Below are 22,500 nucleotides of genomic sequence, written 5' to 3' on the forward strand. Positions count from 1 at the left end.
GCACCAAATTACAAAGAGTGGGTGTCAATTATAGAAGACGTACTGGTGATGGAAAATCTTATTCATGACCTTAAAAAGAAGGAATAATGCTTCATAAAGGACTGGGGAAAATAACTAATATATTAAGAGACAATAACAATGACGAATAGCTGAAATTGGATGTGAACCAACCACTATCTCTCTCTCCCCCTTTTCTTCTCTCAGTTACAAGAAAATAATCATTCACTGTTGTATTCTTTACATTTCTGCTCTCAGCTATTGAAACATGGTCAGGTTGTTCTTTGTACTGACTGGTGGGTATGTCCTACAGTGCTGACAAAATAGGGAAATTAAAGTTGGTCACCTACTGTCCATCCCACCTCTTCGCCAGGGTCTCACACTTACCTTGATGTTTACCAGTCTTCCAGCCGTGTGCAGCGTTATAGGGCATGGTATTCAACAGATACAACAAGCAACGGAAGTTGAAACGATGTTGGAATGAAACGATTTCAGACACGCTGTCGGCCGACAGTTGGCGCATAGATCACTGAGTAATTGTGGCTTTTCCGAGTTGAACCAGTGAGTTAGAATGTTGGCCATTCTGTGACATCACTGTGACACAGAATGTACCGTTGACCAAAACTCTCAGAATATAGAATCTAGAAGATCACAACACTCCGTAGATGTTCCTGCTGTCATCTATATATATTTATATATGCAGTTAATGGTGCTGGTTGGATAGAAGGTGCAGCAGACCTATGCTCCTACTGAGAGGCCTAAGTCAATTTTAAAGTAAAACACACTCTTCACAGTTTAACAGAGATGCGTGACTTAAACTTTCATTGGTCTGAATCCAGAGTTTGTGGTAATGTTTGGTCTTATTTCGTCATCATACATGTTATTAAGGGCTTTGACAGGTTGAAATGCAATTAAATAATAAATCCAGACCAGTGTTAGGCTCTTCTCCGATGTGATATTTGATTGTTCCAACCATTCATTTAGCTCAATGATTGACGGTCCCTGTAGCTTGTGTTTTAGTTTAAGACTGGTTCAAGTCAGAACCAAGTTTGTCGTTACATACTTCCCCAGATGTTGCAAACAGATCTTCCCAAACTTCTACATGCACAAGTGACCAATAATGATCCACACATATCTCTCATGACCACAGGCTGCTGTAGACCCGGTTCACGGTTCACGTGGCTCCACAAGATATTTACAACAAACATTTGGGGCTCTGTGTAACGTAGAATCTGCTCACACACTGATACTTCAATGATAATAATGTAAAGATGTCACATAATATACTGTACTTTAACTATAGTTGGGGGTGAATACTGCTGAATACTTTTATTTAAGCGTTTTTCATGCAGGATTTTTACTCATAATTATTTTACATTGTTGTAGTAGTGTTTCTTTTACTGATCTGAATACTTCTTCTCTTCTTTTCCCTTGCAATCAACCTCACTCGAGTCCAGTAGGTGAGAGGGATGCTCATGTAAGCTGGTGGGTCAACCGCTAATATCGACCGTAGAAGAAGAAACACCGGAAGTTGAAGCGAATTCTGTTCAAAATGTAAACAAACCGACCCCTCCCACTTTTTTCGTTCGTGTCTTAATTATTACTATTTTAAAACACTCTGGATTCACATTTTCTTTTCAGTCAAGGTGTATTAATGCAGCGGGTTCCTTCCGGTATCTTTCTGCTAACTTTTACCTGTTAGCTTGAATGTGATGTGCAGCTTTGTTGCTCAACAACTGACAACTACACATCGTGTTAGCTCGAACGTAAATGTCCTTATTAACACTGTCGACATGTTCAGTATAAATAAGAAACCAACAAGGTACGTATTCAAATCTATTACTGACAAGCATTTTAAAACGTTCACTAAAAAGATATGACTGTTAGTAAATATATGTGTCTGTCTGTTACTCTTAAGGGGATGAAGGTTCAGTTTATCTTCTAGTTCAAATAAATAAACACTCAAAATGTCTGTATATTTGTGTGTAGAAACTTCCAGCTGATGTGTTTCTGTTGTTATAGTGTCTGTTTCTGATCAGATTTTTCTGTATTTGATCATTTCAGAGCCAAGAAAATTGTTAGCGTTGACACTGATGGCATGACCTCAAGTCTTCACAACAGGTGAGATATAATAAATAAGCCTGAATATATAAAGAAAGAAAAATTACTTCCTGATTCACATAGATGTTCAGATGGGTCTGTATACATTCATTTTATCATCACCTTAAGAGTCACTTTTGAACCCTTTAAAATAACAAGGTTGTCATTGTGTTCACATATTATTTAAAATGTCCCAGACCTGTACTTAGGACTGTTTTTCTTTGTCTCCATTTTCTTCAGCTGAAGGACTCAGGAGGTCAGTAGAAGGGACAGCCAGAAGATCCGGTTTGCTCTTTTCTTCAGGTCTGTTTGGAGGACATGGATTCAACCTACCAGTGTGAAAACTGTGGCAGCAGTTTCAGCCAGCCTGATTCATACAAGCAACACCTGGATAACCACAGCGAAGAAGCACCACACAGCTGTGACCAGTGTGGGACACCTTTCAGCAGCCAGACTTCATACAGTAAACACCTGTGTAACTGCGCTGGACTGTGCCAATCTCAACAATGTGGAAAAGGTCTCAGAAACTCGGATGTTTCTATGAGACATCAAGGTGTCCACACTGAAAAGAAGCCATACATATGTGACCACTGTGAAAAGTGTTTCAGTTACTTAAGTGATTACAAGCTACACCAGCGTGTCCACACCGGAGAGAGGCCGTACCAGTGCGACCAGTGCGGACAGAGTTTCAGTCGCTTATATAATTACAAGACACATCTGCGTGTTCACACTGGAGAGAAGCCATACCAGTGTGACAAATGTGAAAAAAGTTTCAGTCGCTTGAGTCGTTACAGGATGCACTTACAGCTCCACCCTGGAGCGAAGCCGCACCGGTGCGAACAATGTGGGCAGAGTTTTCATTTATTAAGCGATTATGAGAAACACCAGCGTGTCCACTCTGGGAAAACACCATACCAATGTGATCAGTGTGAAAAGAGTTTTAGTCGCTTGAGTAATTACAAGACACATCTCCGTGTTCACACTGGAGAGAAACCATACCAGTGTGAATGCTGTGGGAAGAGTTTTCATTTTATGAGTAATTACAAAACACACCTGCGTGTCCACACTGGGGAGAAGCCGTATCAGTGTGAACTATGTGGAAACAGTTTCAGCGTTTTAAGTAGTTACAAGGACCATATGCGCATCCACACTGGAGAGAAACCACACCAGTGTGAAGAGTGTGGGAAAGGTTTTACAGTCTTAAGTAATTACAAGTCACATCTGCGCGTTCACACTGGGGAGAAGCCGTACCAGTGTGAACAGTGTGGAGCCAGTTTTACTTTGTTAAGTACTTACAAGTACCACCAGCGTGTTCACACTGGAGAAAAGCCTCACCGGTGTGAACAATGTGGGAAGAGTTTCAGTGGTGCCAGTCACTATAAGAGGCACCTGCGTATCCACACTGGAGAAAAACCATATCAGTGTGAACAGTGTGGGAAGACTTTTCGTTGCATAAGTCACTGCAAGAGACATCTCCTCGTCCACACCGGGGAGAAGCCACACTCGTGTGAACGCTGTGGAAAGCAATTCGCCCACTCTAGCACTTACGTTAGACACCTGCGTACCCACACTGGCGAGAAACCACACAAATGTGAACACTGCGGAAAGAGATACGCCGATTTGAGTAGCTACAACCAACACCTGCGCTGCCACACTGGTGAGAAATTCTGGTGCTCTCGCTGTAAAAGATTATTTGCTTGGCGAACATCCCTGAGGGTACATCGATGTGTTGATGTAGATGAAGGGAACAGTGACTAAATGTTGGAGCAATAAAGGCTTTTTATTCCACCTCACAGAATAGTGATGGTGTACAACTCTTGAGAGAGAGAGTGCAATGGGAGGTGAATATTATACTCCTCCATGGAGACACTCTGCCGCAGCGACCCCATAAAAAGCAAAAGAGTTCTGTGCAGGTGCAGACTAAATCCACCAGAGGGCAACATGAGACCATGAAGGAGCTCGTGTGTTTGCTCCGAGCAGTTTAACAAGCTCATTGTGACTTACAGTCCATACTGTACGGTTTTGGGAGGGCAACACATTAATCACCTTTTCAGGCTTTTTGCTATGGTACATTCAGCTTTGGATAAAATAATGCTACTAATTTATGCTACAGTACAGACCCAAGCCTCAGCCTTAATTTGAGTAGGTTAACACCATTATATAAAGAAGCGTGTGGAGATATTTTAACAGAGAGAGCCCAAATTGCGAGGAGTAAAGGTGTTGCTGTGCATGGGGAAATGAGTAGACGAGGGAACACAAGGTTTATGAATGAGCAGAAGGAATTTCTTTATGGTGAATAGGCTTCTTCATGACCGCACTGCAAGTAGAGACTGCAAAATACTCTCTTCACTGTCTTGAAGAGAAGACTTAATGACCCTAGAGGATTCAGCACAAGATCCAATCATGCGGCGAGACTCTGAAACAGAAAGACAGGCTGTAGTCTGTAAAAATAAGCCTCTATAGACATGAGCAGAGTTGTAGCTTAAAGTCCTTTAGACACTTGAACCAACAGAGAGCATCACCAGGATAGAAAGAAACAGATTTATTGTATATAAATGGTCGTATTAATGTCTTAAAATATAAAATTTAATATAGTGTATGTGTATAAACCTACAGAGAATAAAAAGTGTATTCTAAGCAATGCAACAAAACTGCATAGAAACACAAAATAGCCAAAAGGAGAGTTTATTATAGTTTTATATTATAGAAAGCTTATTTATGCAGTTTGTTAATTGTGGCTTCATGCACTTTTACTTCTAACTCAACAGACTGGCTGCAGAAATGAGCAGGAATAACGCGTGCACACGTTCCATTTGATTTAAAAAATCTTGACTGTTATTAGGATAATACCTGGCGAGCAGAGTTTGTGTGACTGCACGAGGAGTCTCATTATAAAATACGGATCAGCAGTACACAAACAGTCCCCTCTCATCCCACTGTGTCGTCATAGCAACTGCCCTCTGGGAAGGACCTGAGCAAACTGGCTGCCGAGGTGAATTTGTTGTTGTCAGGGCGCGTCAGTGGGAGACATTCATCCCACAGACTGTCACAGATCTCTAATGTAAAATGAAACACTCATATACCCTTTTCTAGCCGTGTCTACTCTTAACATGATCTTTTACCTTTAAATTCAATTTATCAACTGGTGCTTTGTCCAGAATAAACATCTCATGCAAGCCTTTAAAGTCAGTTAATGACACTGACTACTTTAGTTGTTTCCTCTAGACTTCCTGGTCTAAAGTGTCCAGTTACACTGAGTCCTTTATAACGTTTCCTCCACAGTCATTTACTGTAAGGCTTCAGCTGTGTTGGTGAAATTACAGGAACCGATGATGCGTGCCGGGAGTGGATGTGGGTCAGCGCTGTAGCGTGAAAAGATGCTTTTTGGTCTGAAATAGGCCCCCCACTGGTTTATCATTGTGCTCAGCGGACACAGCGGACACAGCAGACAGCGGTGGGTCATCAGCCACACATCCTGAACAAGACTGAACAAATCTCAGAGGGGGGCTAGAGATGCTGTGGGGGGCAGAGGCCCCCGCTGCCACGCCTGGAAGAGCAACCCAGTACCAAAGAGTAAAACGACTTCTCCTACCTGCAGTTTAAACTAAAAAATGAACAATAATAATATTAATCATTCATTTTCTGTAACCGCTTGGAGCCTATCCCAGCTGTCATTGGTCTAGAGGTGGGGTCCACCCTGGACAGGTCTCCAGTCTATCACAGGGCTAACACAGAGAGACACTCACACCTACGGCCAATTTAGAATCACCAATGAACCTAACCAGCATGTCTTTGGACGGTGGGAGGAAGCTGGAGAACCTGGAGAGAACCCACGCAGACACAGGGAGAACATGCAAACTCCACACAGAAAGGAACCATTGGAATAGAATGACTAATCACTGATATAAGGCTTCGTTTTCTGGGGTTTAGTTTAAATTTGTTGCCAAAAGATAATAAAAAGCAGGTGAAGTCCACAAGACCAATAAATTGTAGGTCAGTTCCAGAGATGACAGAGTGAAGCTGATGAGCAGTGATTACAGGAGAGGTTAGAGACGTTAACGGGGCTTGTTTTTGTCAGCGGGCAGATGGCTGTTTGTAACGAGATCCCACGGGCTGCACTATTCAAAAGGGACAGATGTGAGTGTGTGTGCGCTACAGAGCGATAACGAAGATATGAGTACAGTTTACATCTGGACTTGTGTCACAAAGTCACAATGTGTATGTGTGTGTGACAGAAACAGTGTGTGCATGTGAATCACAGCTGGATGAGTCTGCAGTGAGTGACAGACTGGAATAATCTAAATGTTAAAGATGGGTGATGCACCACGCTGCAGACAGAACCACTGGGACTGAAATGTGCTATGCTTGGGAATCTTATTCTTTAGGCCTCTCTGAATATATTCTTTGAATGTTGATGTCCCTTTGTGTTATGTCTTTCATGTCTTTTCTGGTAATTTTTTTTGTGTCTGTGTAATTTAGTTGCGTCTCTTCTTGGTTTTGTGTCCCTTCGTAGTCATTTGGTGTCTCCTTTTTGTCTGCTTGTTAGTTGTTTTGCATCTGTCACTTTAGGTTCAACAATAATACAGTGATCCAGTCTGCTACTGAGTTTGGATTATGAGAAAAGGCTTGATTTACTAAATCAAAATTATGAGGTCAGAGTTTGGATTAAATATAAATAATTATGGGATAAATTGCAGTATTAAATAATTTGAGATTATACATTTTCACTTCCTAAGCCATTTTTGAGAGAAATATTATTATATTTTATACTTTATTCTATATGGTGAACGCTACAGGACGTCATTCATACCCTGCTCAGTCCAGCTGTTCAATAACTCACCTTTCTGTAACAGATAACTCCATGTTATTAATGTTAATGCACATTATTGCATATTAATCCTTCCTATGTATATAATATATATTTACTTCTGACTCCTTTTTCTTGTACATGTTCGTATGCAAATTTTGTACAGTTTTGCATATACTATTTTATTTTATTTTACTGGATTATTACTTTTATTTTTATTTTATTAGATTTTTATTTTATTTTATTTTTATTAGATTTTTTATTAGATTTTTATTTTATTTTATTTTATTTTATTTTATTTTATTTTTATTTTATTTTATTTTATTTTATTTTTATTAGATTTTTATTTTATTTTATTCTTTATTTTTACTTGTGGTTCTCAGGAGCGTTTTCTAATGTGCAACTGAGCTACTGTGACCAAGCAATTTCTCTCGTCAATGAATAAAGTCTGCTCTTCCAGACAGAAACAGGCTTCTCTAATACTCATCAAATAATTTTCACACATTTATACTATTTAAGAAAACCACAAATGAACCTTGATCTGTTTAATGGCTGAACAAACATAGCTAGTTTCCACGAGAGAACTGGACGTCCCATCTATTTTACTAGACATTTTACTAGAGGCGATGCTGAGAGTGGCCCGAAGACAAAATCTGACCTTTTGTCACTCTGAACACTTACAGCTGTGGTTGTGCAGTAAAGGCCACATCAGTTCTCACCCAGCTTAAAAATAAATAAATAAATAAAAGTAATCCGCCGTTGATTTTGTCCATCCTGTAAATCACTCTGACCTGTGGCGATGAGTCGAGCTGCAGATGAGCAAAACAACACGGACATGGAGGATTACAAGTTACTCTGACAGCTCTGTATTTTCATCACACGCTGAGCTTCACCCACCCTTCATGCATTAATCCAGTCAGACTGTACAAGGCAAGATTAACATAAAGAATTAAAGCGTAAAATACATTACATAATGCGTAAAACACTTTCCAGTGATTTGGTTTTAATCACAAACTGACTTTTAACTCCAACACAGCCACCCTCAGCCCCCAAACCCTCCACCCCCACTCGCCCTCCCTGCCCTTGGCCATCCAACTGGTGTGCCAGCTGTCTATTTTAGTCCACGTAACACTCTTCAAGCAATTACTGTTTGAGTGGTCTCCTGGAGTTGGTCCAGAATAGTCCTTCCTGGGGAGTTTTGGATAGCTGAGAAGTAAACGAAAGGCCGTGGAGGAGGGTTTATGAGATGCTTGAAGAGAAAATGACTGCGGCCCGAGTCTATTAGAAAGAGCAACTTAATATACACAGCAATAGGGACAGTTTAGACACGTTTTAATGGGGGCAGAGTGGTTTTAAAGAACAAGGGTATGTGAAGAGTTTTAAAGTCATGATTAATAAACGGCATGAATGAGTCCATGTGAACAGCTTTCTATGATATAAAACTATAATACAAAGACATCTTGTGTCTCTTTGTAGTCATTTTGCATTTCTTTTTCATCTCTTTTTGTCTGTTTTGTGTTTCTTTGCAGTTTTGTTGCATTGCTTTGTAGTTTAGTTGTGTCTCTTTGATTTTGTGTCCTTTTGTAGTCCTTTTGTAGTTTTGTATCTATTTTTGGCTGTTTTGTGTTCATTTGTTTTGTTGGGTCACATTTTTGTCACTTTGACTTCCTTTATAGTCATATTGCACAGATTTTTGGTTGTTTTGTGTCCTTTAGTAATTTTCTTTCATCACTTCATTGTCACTTCTTTGTCACTTCGTGGTCCTTGTGGTGATCTGACTCCTCTCTTTGGTTGTTTTGAGTCATTTTGTAGTTTTTTGGCTCTTTTGTGTCCATTTGTAGTTTTGTTGTGTCACTTTTTGTCACTTTGAGTTCATTTGTAGTCATAATGCATCCATTTTTGGTTGTTTTGTGTGTTTTTCTGGTTGTTTTGTATGTGTTTTTTGGTTATGTTGTTTAGTTTTTTGGCTGTTTCGTGACTCTTTGTGGTCGTTTGGTTGACTTTCCAACAATAAATGTCAGCAGTCACTTCAAACCTTTGGTTGTTTTGAGTCATTTTGTAGTTTTCTTTCATCACGTCTTCGTCACGTTGAGGTCCTTGTGGTGATCTGACACCTCTCTTTGGTTGTTTTGGGTCATTTTGTAGTTTTTCGGCTCTTTTGTGTCCATTTGTAGTTTTGATGTGTCACTTTTTGTCACTTTGAGTTCATTTGTAGTCATAATGCATCAATTTTTGGTTGTTTTGTGCATTTCTCTGGTTGTGTTGTATGTGTTTTTGGTTATGTTGTGTATTTTTCTGGTGTTTTGTGACTCTTTGTGGTCTTTAAGTGTCTGTATGTGGTTATTCAGCATCTCTTTGTGGTCGTGTGGTTGACTTTCCAACAACAAATGTCAACAGTCACTTCAAACGGAGGCTTGAGGAGGAGGGGGGCTGAGTCCCCCCTGACCACCCATCCACCCCCCCTGATAGTAATGAGTAGCGTGTTCTCTCTTAAAGCTTTATGGGCTTTAATTTCATTCCTTCATTTCTTGATTCATCACGCTCTCAAACAGTCGGAGTCTTGTCTAAAAAGCTCATTGGAAATATATTTAACGAGATACCACAGCGAGAGCTGAATCCTGCAGGAACAAATCCACAAAAGGTCTACAGTCTGACCTACTTACCTGACATTTCCATGATTCATAAACCATTTTGTTACAGTCACAGTTGGTCACTTAAGCAACCATTTGGTTTTTACAAAGTCGCTGCTTATGTAATGTCTCTTCTGAAGGGTTATTTTTTCAAGACTTTTAAAGTTTTTTCTTCTCCTTCGTCTGAGTGACGTGTGAATGGATTTCCCTTAAATTTGGCCAACAGATGGGTCTTTACCCAAGGAACAATTAATTAAATTTGGTTGGGATCTGGTTGATCAGGGATTTCTAGCACCAGATGTTTTTTTGTTCTGCAGATTCAAAGTGGTGGAAAAACTCAAGATGCTTAAATGCAATAACATGTTGTTTATTTATAATTTGTAAAATGTCCCAGGGAGTTTTTTTGAGGTCTGTTCCTGGAGACTGTGTATCAAAACCACCCGGAAAAAAAAGACAGGTCATTCTGTCCGGAGATATTGACAAAACATTTATTCTGAGCCGTAACAACGAGCCAAAGTTATTATGGCAAGGTGTTGGCAAATGACTAAATCATCGCCACTTTTTAAATTAGACTGATCTTATTGAGTTTACTTCTTGGCGAGACACCGATAAGAGGATGTACAGGGTTGGTGTTGATTACCCCATCGTTTTGAGATCATTAAAGAAGCTTGTAATGAGTTGAGTGTGACTTGCCAGCTCATGCACTCCACTGTGGTGCAGGGACACTGTGTCACATGCACTATTTTAAGGAGTGATGTGACCTATTAAAGTTATAAAGACACAATAAATGTATTTCAGATATGCCCCAAAGTAAGTCTAAACCAATAACTATTCTATATGTAAAGTTTATTGTTTTCTACTTTATGCTCCTATATGTGTAGATATATTTAGGATATGCCTCAGAGTATGTTTAAACCAACAACTACTTAACATAAAAAGGTGAAAAAAAAAATATATATGTATTTGTTTTTTATTTTTTTGTACGTTTTGTATTGTGGGATGTATAAGATGTGAGAACCCACTCGTTTCAAAGTTTGACACCTTTGAACAACTCTGATTCGCTACTGGCGGTGATTGACAGCGCTCCTCTCCGCTCTCAGCCAATCAGCGAAGGCGAGGGGGGCGGGCACATCTGTACTGTAATCAATCCTCTGATCAGCGCGTGAGCGTGTGTCTGTTGTGTGTGCTCGCCCCCATTGAGTGAACGTGAGCCGCTAAGGGGAAGCCGGACGGGGCTCGCTGGTCCTCCGCTTAAAGAAAAAAAATAAAAAAGGTCACAAAAAGTGGATGAAAGCGACATGGGGGAAAGATTTGTGGTTGTCCCTGTTGACGGAGAAGGAGGTGGAGGTGGAGGTGGGGCGGTCGCCCGAGTCGGGGTTCACTTTGACGCGGTTGTGGCTGACCCGGCGCCGGACACCGGCAGCGGCAGCGGCGGCGGCAGCAGCAGCGCTGGTACTCGGGAGGAAAAGGAGCCGTTGGAGGACTCGGTGTTCGAGTCGCAGGACCCCAACTCTGTAGTGCCTATCCTGGAGTACAACAGGGAGCCTAATAAGTACGGTAAGCCAGCTGCCTGTCACAAACTCCCTGTCCCACTTCTTATCTCACCTATCTACCACAGGATTAGCCGTTGGCTTTGGTTGTGCTGCTGTTATGTAACCGACTGTACCCCCCAAAAACTGAAGCAACACCTGATGGTAATGATGTGGACCACTAAATAAATAAACAAATAATAAAAAAAAAAAAAAAAGTTTTCATTACTGTTAAACAGTATTATTAATATTATTATTAATTGTTTAGTGTGAAAAAATAACCAAACGGCTACTAACGCGGTCCACTTGGAACGTTGGTACTTGTTAGCTTTAGCTAGCATAAATTGCTAATTGTTAAATAAATGTTAGCGCTGACATTTTACCTTAGCTAAAGCAATGTAGAGCACCTGATGGTAATAATGTGGGCCACAAAATAAATAAATACATAAATAATAATTTAAAAAAAGCTTCCAGTACTTTAAAACATTATTATTATTAATTGTTTAGTGTGAAAAAATAACCAAATGGCTACCAACGCGGTCCACTTGGAACGTTGGTACTTGTTAGCTTTAGCTAGCATAAATTGCTAATTGTTAAATAAATGTTAGCGCTGACATTATACCTTAGCAATGTAGACAAGCAGCACCTGATGGTAATAATGTGGGCCACAAAATAAATAAATACATAAATAATAATTTAAAAAAAGCTTCCAGTACTTTAAAACATTATTATTATTAATTGTTTAGTGTGAAAAAATAACCAAATGGCTACCAACACGGTCCACTTTGAACGTTGGTACGTGTTAGCTTTAGCTAGCATAAATTGCTAATTGTTAAATAAATGTTAGCGCTGACATTTTACCTTAGCTAAAGCAATGTAGAGCACCTGATGGTAATAATGTGGGCCACAAAATAAATAAATACATAAATAATTAAAAAAATAAAAATAAAAAAAAGTTTCAGTACTTTAAAACATTATTATTATTATTTGTTTAGTGTGAAAAATTAGCCAAACGGCTAACAAACGGTCCACTTTGAATGGTACTTGTTCGATTTAGCTAGCATAAATTGCTAATTGTTAATAAATAAATGTTAGCACTGACATAATTGAGGTCCTCCATATACATTTCCCCTCCACCGACTTGAAAGAACCACGTTTAAGTGTTTTACTTTCTATTTAGTTTTTAGCATTTGAATTACTATATTTTTCACGATGTAGATAGAGCACGAAATAAACAAACAAGTAGTACCGGTTCATATCCAGTTTTCGACATAGTGTTCACCTAATAATCCTGCACAAAAACTCACCACTGCACTTGAAATTAAAATTTAATTTGATATCTGACTAGCTGTTTCCGTTGTGGTGTTTTTTCCCCCCAATCCAACATGTGCCCACTGTTTCTATCACTAAACTCTCCACCATCTTTTTTTTGTCTGCACTCATTATATTCTCGTTCTGCCAGTTGCTGGCAAACAAGGCGCTTCTATAGCAACAGGTCGACGGCTGGAAGGTGCAAGAATAATTGCCTTGGCACACTGTCCAAGCAAGCGTGCTAAATTACACGGTGCTGATGGGTTAGTGTGTGCTCAGGCAATCTGTTGTGTGCATTGATTGGCGATCGGTTGAGCACACACGGGTCTGTTGAGGTGTTTTGAGCAGCTCAAATGTGTCCCGACTTGTACTTTTGTCCTGTTTTGTACTAGGAGCCCAGATTGTGTTTATATATATATTGTTTAATCTAATCCTTTCCACGACTGAACTCTTTCCTATTTCACTGTGAAATAGGAATAATGTTTGGAAATCCGATATCACAGACCAGAGTGAGGTTTGTGGTCTTAAAAAGGAAAATATAGATGACCTATTAGTAAAAGATCGCACTTGTGGTTATTGTTGTGCTGGCAATGAGTCGTTGTGACACAGGATATTGTCGCTATTGACGTAATGTGAGTTATGTTAGATTCCTAAAATGTCCAGGGCCAGTACAAGATGCTGGGTGGATATCAAGTCAGCTTGTGGCTCTTTGGAAGACACTGAGGATGATTTTTGAATACGGAAATACGTCAGCATGTGTTGAAATCAAAAGGAAAATGTGCATTTATTGTTGACCTGTGTTGCTTGTAATAGAAACAAGGAAATAAGTCACATTATATACATAATATGTGCAATTTTATTGGACAGAATAAGCCTCTGCCTCTACAGAATGGTGGTGGCGTGTTTGTTTGGATGTCTGGCCAACCCAGAGCGAGGCACATGCAGTCTCCATGAAAAAAGTTTTCCACATGATTTCCTCTCCTATAACACAATGACAAGCTGGCACCTGCCTGTCGAGTTTTTAATGCGTGGAGAGAATTTCTTTCCGACTCTGATTCCGTTTCTAAGAGGAAGATAAGTGCGCACACACGTGTGTGTCTGTGCACGCTGGGGATCGCGTGTGTGCGTGCAGTGCTTGGGGCGTGTCGAGGCCTTTGCCGTGCGTTTCTCTCGGCGAGACAAAGATAGAAGTTTATTGTGTGTGAGCTTTCAACAACAAACATTTTAATCCCCCGGAGTATTTGTTACATGACCCCCGAAGAAAATAGTGTCTCCTCTGTGGACGCGTGCAGCTGGGGTGGTATTGCAGTTTGAGAATGCGCTTGTCAACTTGATAGCAGTTATTGCTCCTCCACCATTTGTGTTTATTAAAAAAGTTAACAAAGACATTCAAAGTATTTAGCTTCATGGATTTGCTGCTGTAAGATTAATATCTTTGGTTTTTTTTGGGGGTTGGTTGGAAACACCCACTTTGAAGATGTCGCTTTGGTCTCTCCCTCTTTGGGGGAAGCTGTGATGGGTCTTTTGACATTTTAATTAACTAATCTTAATGAATTAAATAAGGATTCACAGTAGGTTTGGTACTGTTAAAGCCTTTGAAACCATCGTAACTCCAGGAGTCACGGGTCGCCCAGATATCCTATTATTAAACACTGTCCTCTTTATACGGGTTATTTAGTTTTCAATTTCCTCACTTCCTTTATTTTTGACAGGTATTGTGTTACAATCAATAGATGACTGATAGCAGTGGATATCTGCTTGTTTTTCTTGTAATGTAGTTACTGATCTGTGGATGCGTCGGCCAAATGAAATTCCTGACTGATGAAGCTGATAACCGTGGCAGAAAATTAGTTTAGATAATGGACGGTCAGACATTTTCCATCGCCGAGGCACTACCGTTCAGTATTTATAGTAACACACAGAGACACTTGGACACTTGGACTTTGTTGTCTCGAATAGAAAACACGTTAATGCTCCGAGTAAAGCGAACTGGTCGTGATCTAAAACAGAGAAATACGTTTTTGTTTCCTTTTTGAAACTATACAGGTCAAAGACGTATAATAAAGCTCATCTTAAGTTTGCTTCTCTGGCTTTAGGTGCTTATTTTTCGTCAGAGAAGAGCTCTGTTGATTGTAAAACCCAGGCTGAGACTGAGAAAGGTTGCCCCCTTTTTCCTGTTCACCCTGAAATATTTCATCTCCAGTCAAAGAAGCTGTTTTGCGGAATAATCTTTGAACAACTCACTGGCATATCTTTTCCCGTGAGGCTTCAGCACTAAGAAAAGTTCAACTCGCATTAGCACAATCTCTGAACCTCCTGGCTCATAACTATTTATCTATTGCCACGTCCAGACATATCTCTTCAAACATGTCTGTTTAAAGAGATTACTTCATATGGCCTTGTTCCCGGGAACGTCACCGCAGTCGCCCAGCTCATAACAATGTAAACATGCTGTACGTACTGCAGCGCTTTCATCAGAGGGACATAGTCGGCAGTCACGGTTACGTTATGTCGTTTGGCAATAGTGACTGAACAGGGATTAAATTAAACTGAAATGTTCAAGATTGCCTCTTTTGTACAATTTGACAGTATAGCTGAACTGGAACGTTGTTTCACTGTACTCCTCCTTTAGGTTGCGCAACAAAGGAGATTAAGTAAGAGATATTGTAAAGAGGAAGCGGTGGTTATGAAGAAATGGAAATGATAGAAAAGAACATTCTGTTGTGTGTTAGTTAGTTGCTGCTTGTTGCGCTGGCCTTTCTGGTTCCTCGGTCAGCCTTTAGAACGTGAGAGGACGGCCAGTCTGTGTGGAAACCGAGTAAACAGATTAACATGCTTCCACCAATAAACCGATGTATTAAAGCGTACGGCTCTGCAAACAGAGTCTCCGCCAGAGACGCCATAAATACAGTGGGTAGTTAATGAAACGACATGAATCAGTTTCAGACTGCTCGCCTCCTCAGATGCTAAGGATGACTAAGATTACATTTGGATTTATGGGGGATTAAGCAGGCGGTGAAAGTTAAATGAGGTTCCGCGGAGGATGAGGGTCTCCAAAGAGGTGTCGGATTTAAACTTGATGTAACATCACACACGGAGCGACACTGTCAGTTTCTCATCTCTGACATTTCACACGCTGGCAGAGGTGTTTACTTGGAAAACACCACCAGGACCTGTTACTGAGCGGCTGCGCAGTAGGCAACCTGTGGCGGCTGAGGCACTCTGGCAGTAATACACGCTCCTTTTGTTCTGTGCTGTTTTCGGTTGAGTTACTCATAGTTTTCATAACCAGTATCAAGGGTGGCTATTAAATGTTCTTCGCTCCACCATAAAGTTACAGCGTCAAACCATTTAAATGAGTGAGGTATAGTGTATAGTGTCCTATCAAGTCAAAAAAAAGTAACCGGTGTTTTGTTATCAGGGTTATTTTGGCTGGATTTGGAGACTGTAGGTAGGTATTGCACACAAGTGCTTTTACACAAAGATTACACATTATAAGCTTATAAGGGAATTAAATGACACATACTTCCTGATTCCATTTGCTAACCTTACATATTCACACAGCTAACGTCCGTACATAGCTTGACTAAAGTTTAAAGGAACCGTATGTAGGATTGTGGCCAAACCTGGTACTGCAATCACTTTCAAAACACTGTAGAACGGTGTATCCCCTCCCCCTCCCCCCTGACTCGAGGTTGCCAGCTAAGCTGCCCGATCCAGCAGGAACGTAGGCTGCTACAAGGAGCTTCCAACGGCAAGTGACGAGTCCTACACAGTAAGTTTTTTTTTTTTTTTTTTCTGTTAATAAATTTTATGCTTCATGAGAGATGTTTTGCGAAGTAATTATGTTATCGCAAAAATTTACTAATGGCGATAAGCCAAATATTTCGTGAAGATGTGCTGTAATACCACATTTCAGTCGGAACGTAGATTGTTTTCATACCCTGCTAGTGGTGCGATATAAAGCTTTTTATGAACGCATTTAGCACGGGCGACCATGGAACATCCACCGTCTATATGTACGGAAGCACGGGGCTTTTAGCCTGTACCAACAAACATGGTAGAATATAGCATCCAGAAGTCGAGGGTCACTTCCACGCCATTCCGGACTTTGTCACGACGTATTTCGGATTCATAACGAGGTCTTTTAGGTTTAGTAACACTATACATGTTTTATCCGACACGTTCGTAGCTGCAGCTGCGGTAACTAGAGCAGAGCTGGCAACCCGGAAGACGAAACTCTACTGACTTCGTGATTGGTAGATAGCTTGAGGGTGGCGCCTCAGGCCAAAACACAACATGACAACATCAACATCAGTTGAGGGCTGCAACTCTCACTTTTAAATGACAATATCCTGGCCGGACCACTGTTGTCAGTGATGTAAGTATTTGAAATGAACATGATTTCTTCATGTCTAGTGACATATCAGGGCCATTTTATGATTAATTGATATACATTTCTTACATACGGTTCCTTTAATAACATCTGATTTATTAGAAAATAAATGTTAACATGAAATACTTTATGTTTTGTATATATATATATATATATATATGTGAGAATGTTTGTGAAAATGGGTCCAGTATTTAGTTTGATGACCTTCCCTATGCACATATGTGCTGTAGGTTAGTCCTGTTACATTTCAAAATCTGACGTCACCAAGTGATGACATACAGAGACCATCTGCTGCATGACAAGGGTCTCTCGGTCTCTTTGATGTTAATAGTAATGCATACTTTATCTTTGAGTGTGAGTGTGTTGTGATGTTCTCAGAAACAGACAAACTGAGAAAATGGATGTGACATATAGTTCAAAGACTGTTTATTTATCAAGTAAATACAGTACAGACGCTGGTAACAGTTAGGAGTGGATGGAGTGTTACTGGCCCTCGGTCAGGATCTCTTCATCAGATACCATTATGACTGCATGCATGCATGTGTGTGCATTCATGTTTAAAAGCATGCACCGTGGGTGTCAGGTGCTGCCCTCGGCTTTATTTGGAGCCCAGCAGTCAGCACATGGACACCAACTGGCCACTGGCGACCACTATATATCTGCTCCTGACCTCCCCTGCTAGTCCTGCTACCCCTCTATAGGATGTTTGGTCCAGTTGTTACTTGTTTACACACAACACTCATGAAAAGGGTGTGCGTGTCGTTCTCTGGTCAGACAGAGAACTCTTCTGTGCCCCAGAAACTTTCTCTTTTGGGCGCTTTTTCATTTACATTGGGCCGTTTTTCAAAATGGCATAATGTAAATTTAACTTCCCCAGTGTGCTTAGTTGGCTGACTTGGGGGTGACTGGTCAGTGGGAGCCTTAGTGTCAGTTTCAGCTGCACACACACTTACACGTACTCGACACTGACCTCAAGGCATGCGGGGTCACATCTTTCTTGTCTTACTTGAAGGGATCGCTACACAAAACCAAAACATTATTAGTGCATTGAGGAGATTGATGTCTTCACCAGATTCATAAACGCTATAAATCTCTGCTTTGACATCACCCTTTATCTGTTTGACACTGTACCCATACGACCAAATAACACTGGTGTCTTTATGAACACATGACGGTGAGTAAGTAAATCATTTACTTTACTTTTCTGTCTCTCTTTCTTTTCTTTCACACCATGTTGCAGCTGTGGTCAGGATATAGTTGGCATGTGTGTGCAGTCCAAAGTTGTACTGTATGTTGTTGAAGCCATGTGATGATGGCGGCCAGCAAACGTGATGTACAGACTGACTGAGGTAGGATTTGTTGATGCAGATACCTCCAACTTAGTTTGGCATTTCTCTTCTGACAATTATCAGCTGACATACAAACCCATGACGATATATATCTGCAATATGCAAAAGCACTGTATCGTTTGTCTTGTACGATATTTTGGATGTGTTCAGGAACCACACAGTGGTGTAGTGGTTAGCACTGACGCCTCACACTCAACGCCCAGCTGGGGCCGTTCTGCGCAAAGTTTTGGAGGTGGTTTAGAGGTTTAGAGGTGTCCCGTCTCCATGGCTGCGGCGCCTTGAGCAAGCACCTAACCCCTTGTATTTGGTTTGTCACATTTTGATGCATATTTAATCCATATTAAAGTAAATATAAGTTAATGGATCTGGCTCCGTATTGGCAGACACAGTAGTAAAGGTCCACATTTGGGATCAGGTTCTAAAAAAAAAAAAATTGATGATGACTTCCTTAAATAATACTTATCAAACCAATATCTGCTAACCAGACTGGTGCAAAAAAAAAATGGGAGCACACCAACGTAAGCCAATGTAATCTCCGTACGTCAGGGGTGCAGGTTGCTCCTGAGCAGGCTCTGAACAGATGCTATGGGGAAAAACTATATAACATAATTTTCCCCTAGAGGTTCTCCACATTTGGGACTGGTAGTCATGGGGTTTTTCCAGCTCTTAGGCAGTTGCTATTTGCAGGGCGGCCAAGCACAGTCAGGCATTTATTGTGAGTCATTTTGTCCTTATTGCCTTTCGTGCAGCAGTAAACACTGTTGTAGTACACAATCAAGCAAATTAGGGCCTCTGGAGAACAAAATCTACAAATTACAACATGAGTTGGCAAAGAATTGTAGTGTCACCTCAAATCAACGAGCACATATGACGAGTGAGCCAATTAAAATGATGCATTAGTCCTTTAATGGTTATTTATTAAAGTATTTATTTAATGACCAATAACAACTGCATATCAGAATTCACCAGTGTCTCAACAAAAGCTCGTTGTTTAATTTCTGTGTTACATTGATTAAGTGTTCACGTTATTTCGTCCAGCTAGGTACAGTCACGCAGCTACTTGGCAGTGGCGTCAGTGACTATCGGGTTTCAGAAATGTGTAGAGAGACGCATCGTGTGAGGATCATGTTCCGCCTGTCTCTGAATGGGGAACCTAAGGATAACCTCCTTAGCGCCGCCCCCGTCGCGAGCCGCCCCCTAATGACCACAGTCAAGTCAAACACCAGAGATGAAACAGATATAGTAGATGCGTCAATCATTTCCAGTCTCTGTCGTGACACGTGCTGAGCTGTCTCTACCCAAAAAGGAACTGAGCTGACAAAACAAAACACTTGAGTCAACTTCTGTTTTTGCCAAACAAGCTCATTGGCTGATATTTCTGTTCAGCTACCTGCCACTTAAAGACAGATGACTAAGAACCATATTTCTTCCTGGTTGTGTTTTGACGGATGGATTATTGATCCTTGCTTATTCTAGAGAGGACTAGTATGTTTTATAAGATACTGTCAACGTATTTCTACGGGATTTACTTATAAACCGTTTGACATTTGTTAATAATCTTTCAGGGATTTGGGTAACAATGCTGCTCCCATGTATGTGTAGGTATAGTCAACCAACCAAATGGGGAAACGGCTTTGTGTGAATTAAACAAAATCCATCTATAAGCAACAAACTACATCTAACGTGATTTAATAACAACACAGGTGGTTATTTGACAATCAGTAGTTGCTTGTTTCCTTGTTACAGCCAGAAACAATGATATGTGTCAACGCTTTAGCTGGATTAAATGTTAATAAAAGTGTAAAATGGTAAACAAAACATCTTAAGGGCAGTGTGTCATTGTGCTTTCTACTTTTATTAACAAACTTGTCTTATATTAACTTGATTGCTGCTGCTGCTGCTGCTGCTGCACAACCAAGATCAAAAGTTAGCTCTGACAACAGAGGACATGGCGTTTACTTAAAGAACGTTAAAACGAAATGTAAATGGGAAAAGCCTTCTCCTTCCAAAGAGAGGAAAGTGTCACCTGAGACTGCTGTCAAATACGGCGTTTAACGGATGCATGACAGGCAAGTGTGCTGTTACCTGAGATGGTTGAGGTGCGGCTGCCCATGACTGCCAATGATGCAGCGCTCTTTACCTTTCCTTTCGTAATATGCTTTACCTCAAACAGCTGACTGTGATGAGTGGGATTTTTCCACCATTATCACCTTAAATGTCTTCAACACTGGACAATGGAAACGTTTACTACACTGTGCTATCACAATATCAACCTAAGATAGAAGGAAAGTCTGACTAATTATGATCTATGACATTTGTTCCCAAGTGCTTGTTAAACAGCAGGTTTTTCCAGTTTAGGGTGGATTACATGTTTGTTGTTAATGCTGCAGGGTGTTCTGATTTATGGTGGATACAAATCAGAGGATAAATAGTTTGTTTTTCTTCATATTTTATCGAGACGGTGGTTTGAGTGATGTATTTCCACATGTGATCAGTTGGGGGCAATAGAGTGTCAGCATTAGCCCTCAGCTGTCTCCTGTAGAGTGACAGCAGCCGAGCCAAACTGAAAACAAGCCAGAATACAGCGCCAACTAAAAACCTGCATGACATTGGTTTTACCCTTAATTTTTGCTGGATGTACATATGATATTAGTCGACAATTGAGCCATTGTAGTTTATATTTTAGGCTTTCCTGTGTACTCTATTCTCTGCCAGTCAGGCAGGAGGAGTAATAAAGAGAAGGAAAGATGACAAAGGCCTTCACCTAAATTCACAATGTTCACAGGAAAGGTGCCCGTTCTCTTAGCCCCTCCAGAGGGCACGCTCAGTTACTGGTTGAATATTACTTAAAGGTGATGTCGTATAAGTGACACTTTCTGACCTTACTGCCGTCAAAATACACTGGTAGCTTTAACCTTTACAGAGTTAAGTTATTTTAAAAGACTCAAACTCACTAAACTGATATTATTGCGTAAAATAAACACATTGTTAACAGCAACAAAGTTTTTTTACCTTCTTCTCATAAACCTGCCAGTCAAAGGTTTTACTTTTGTATAATTTGTTGTGCTTTTAGATGAAATTAAACGAAATTAAAGTCCTGATTGTTTCACTTTGTCGTTCCTTTTATTATTATTCCTTTTCAGCTAACGCCTCAACGGTCTAGTACCGTTACAGAGCCTCAAAACATGACAGAACAGAGCTAAATGAAACGTTGCGTGAGATTTGAGAAAAGTAGGTGAAATACAAACAACAGATGCAATTATCTGCTTAGAGAGAAAGTACATGTCCATGAAAAGAAAGTGCTGAACTCGTCTCCACACCCTGACTTTTGTCCTTGGCCTGTGCTTGGTGTGTGTGTGTGGCAAATCCAAATCTCTACCCGTCTTCCTCTGTGGAAAACAAATCAATACATTTATTTTGGGGTAAGAAATCTGAGCGTGCAAAGAAAAAAAAAAGTTAAGCTCAGTTCAGCGGTTTTCTGGGAAGACAAAAAAAGTCATGGTGGGACTGAAATCATGTTTAGGGAGTCACAGTCGTGGAAGACACTGGGTAAAGGTCAGTGATAAACTTTAAATGAGTGCATGTGCACAACTTTATCTGTGTTTGCTGTCTCATCTTTCAGGACTAAAACCAAAATACTTTAACCCAATGTAGTTTTTGAAGTTCAGAATTATTTTTTACTATTATTAGTATATTATTATCTAAGTTAAAGATGACTAACAAAAACGTTAATAGGGAATAAACAAAATGAAGGGCTCAGTTACGTTAAGTGCAGCAGACAGGATGATACATGTCTGATATGTCTCATACATCAGCGTCACCACTGTGGGTTGTATACTGGGGATGTTGACAAACGGTGGGACAAATACATTTTAAAAAATAATTCAGCACAATTACAGAACTGGCCAACTACGGGTTTGACACTGGCGATCATTCTCAGCACCGTTGATCCACAAGATTTATTTGCACAAAGTTTGTAGACTGTAAAGAGAATCATCTCTTAATAGTTTATTCTATTAGCATAGAAGTGAAGCTCGGATAGGTTGGATGAATCCCAAGTCAGTGTAAGACTTCTGATGAATGGATTCCATTTTGTAAAAGCTACAGTCGCGTTTATTAAAGGTTTAATTCTGCAGTAAATTATATTCTTTCCTCAGTGTATGACTGCAGTGGTTGTAAGCCAAATGAATACTGAGAAAACTGGTACACTTTTGTTTTATCTCTTATAGTATTGGATAATTTTTTTTCTCCCTCTGTTATTCTTTTCGAAACGTTATGGAATTAAGTTTATCATAATAACTCTTGTTTTCCAGTGCCTTCATATTTATGCCTTGTGCCCGTCTATGATCTACTTATGTCACGGTGTATTAGCCTAGCTTTC

At 40.2% G+C, this 22,500-nt stretch overlaps 2 protein-coding genes across 3 annotated transcripts in view; both read left to right on the plus strand.

The window, feature by feature from the left end:
* Positions 1–2,253: 2,253 nt before the first annotated feature.
* Positions 2,254–4,206, plus strand: LOC311503860 (uncharacterized protein). The gene has a single exon (XM_084566759.1). The coding sequence runs from the start codon at positions 2,416–2,418 to the stop codon at positions 3,853–3,855; it is 1,440 nt and encodes a 479-aa protein (XP_084422885.1). The 5' UTR covers positions 2,254–2,415; the 3' UTR covers positions 3,856–4,206.
* Positions 4,207–10,809: 6,603 nt separating this feature from the next.
* The window catches only part of slc12a7b (solute carrier family 12 member 7b), a 54,869-nt gene continuing 43,178 nt past the window's right edge, over positions 10,810–22,500 (plus strand). For both annotated transcript variants that reach the window (XM_084566756.1, XM_084566757.1), the window contains exon 1: positions 10,810–11,091. In XM_084566756.1, the coding sequence (XP_084422882.1) occupies positions 10,833–11,091 (259 nt within the window). In that variant the 5' untranslated portion in view covers positions 10,810–10,832. The remainder of the gene's footprint in view (positions 11,092–22,500) is intronic.

The sequence above is a fragment of the Chelon labrosus genome (assembly GCF_963514085.1).
Source record: "Chelon labrosus genome assembly, chromosome: 18".
Lineage (NCBI taxonomy): Eukaryota > Metazoa > Chordata > Actinopteri > Mugiliformes > Mugilidae > Chelon > Chelon labrosus.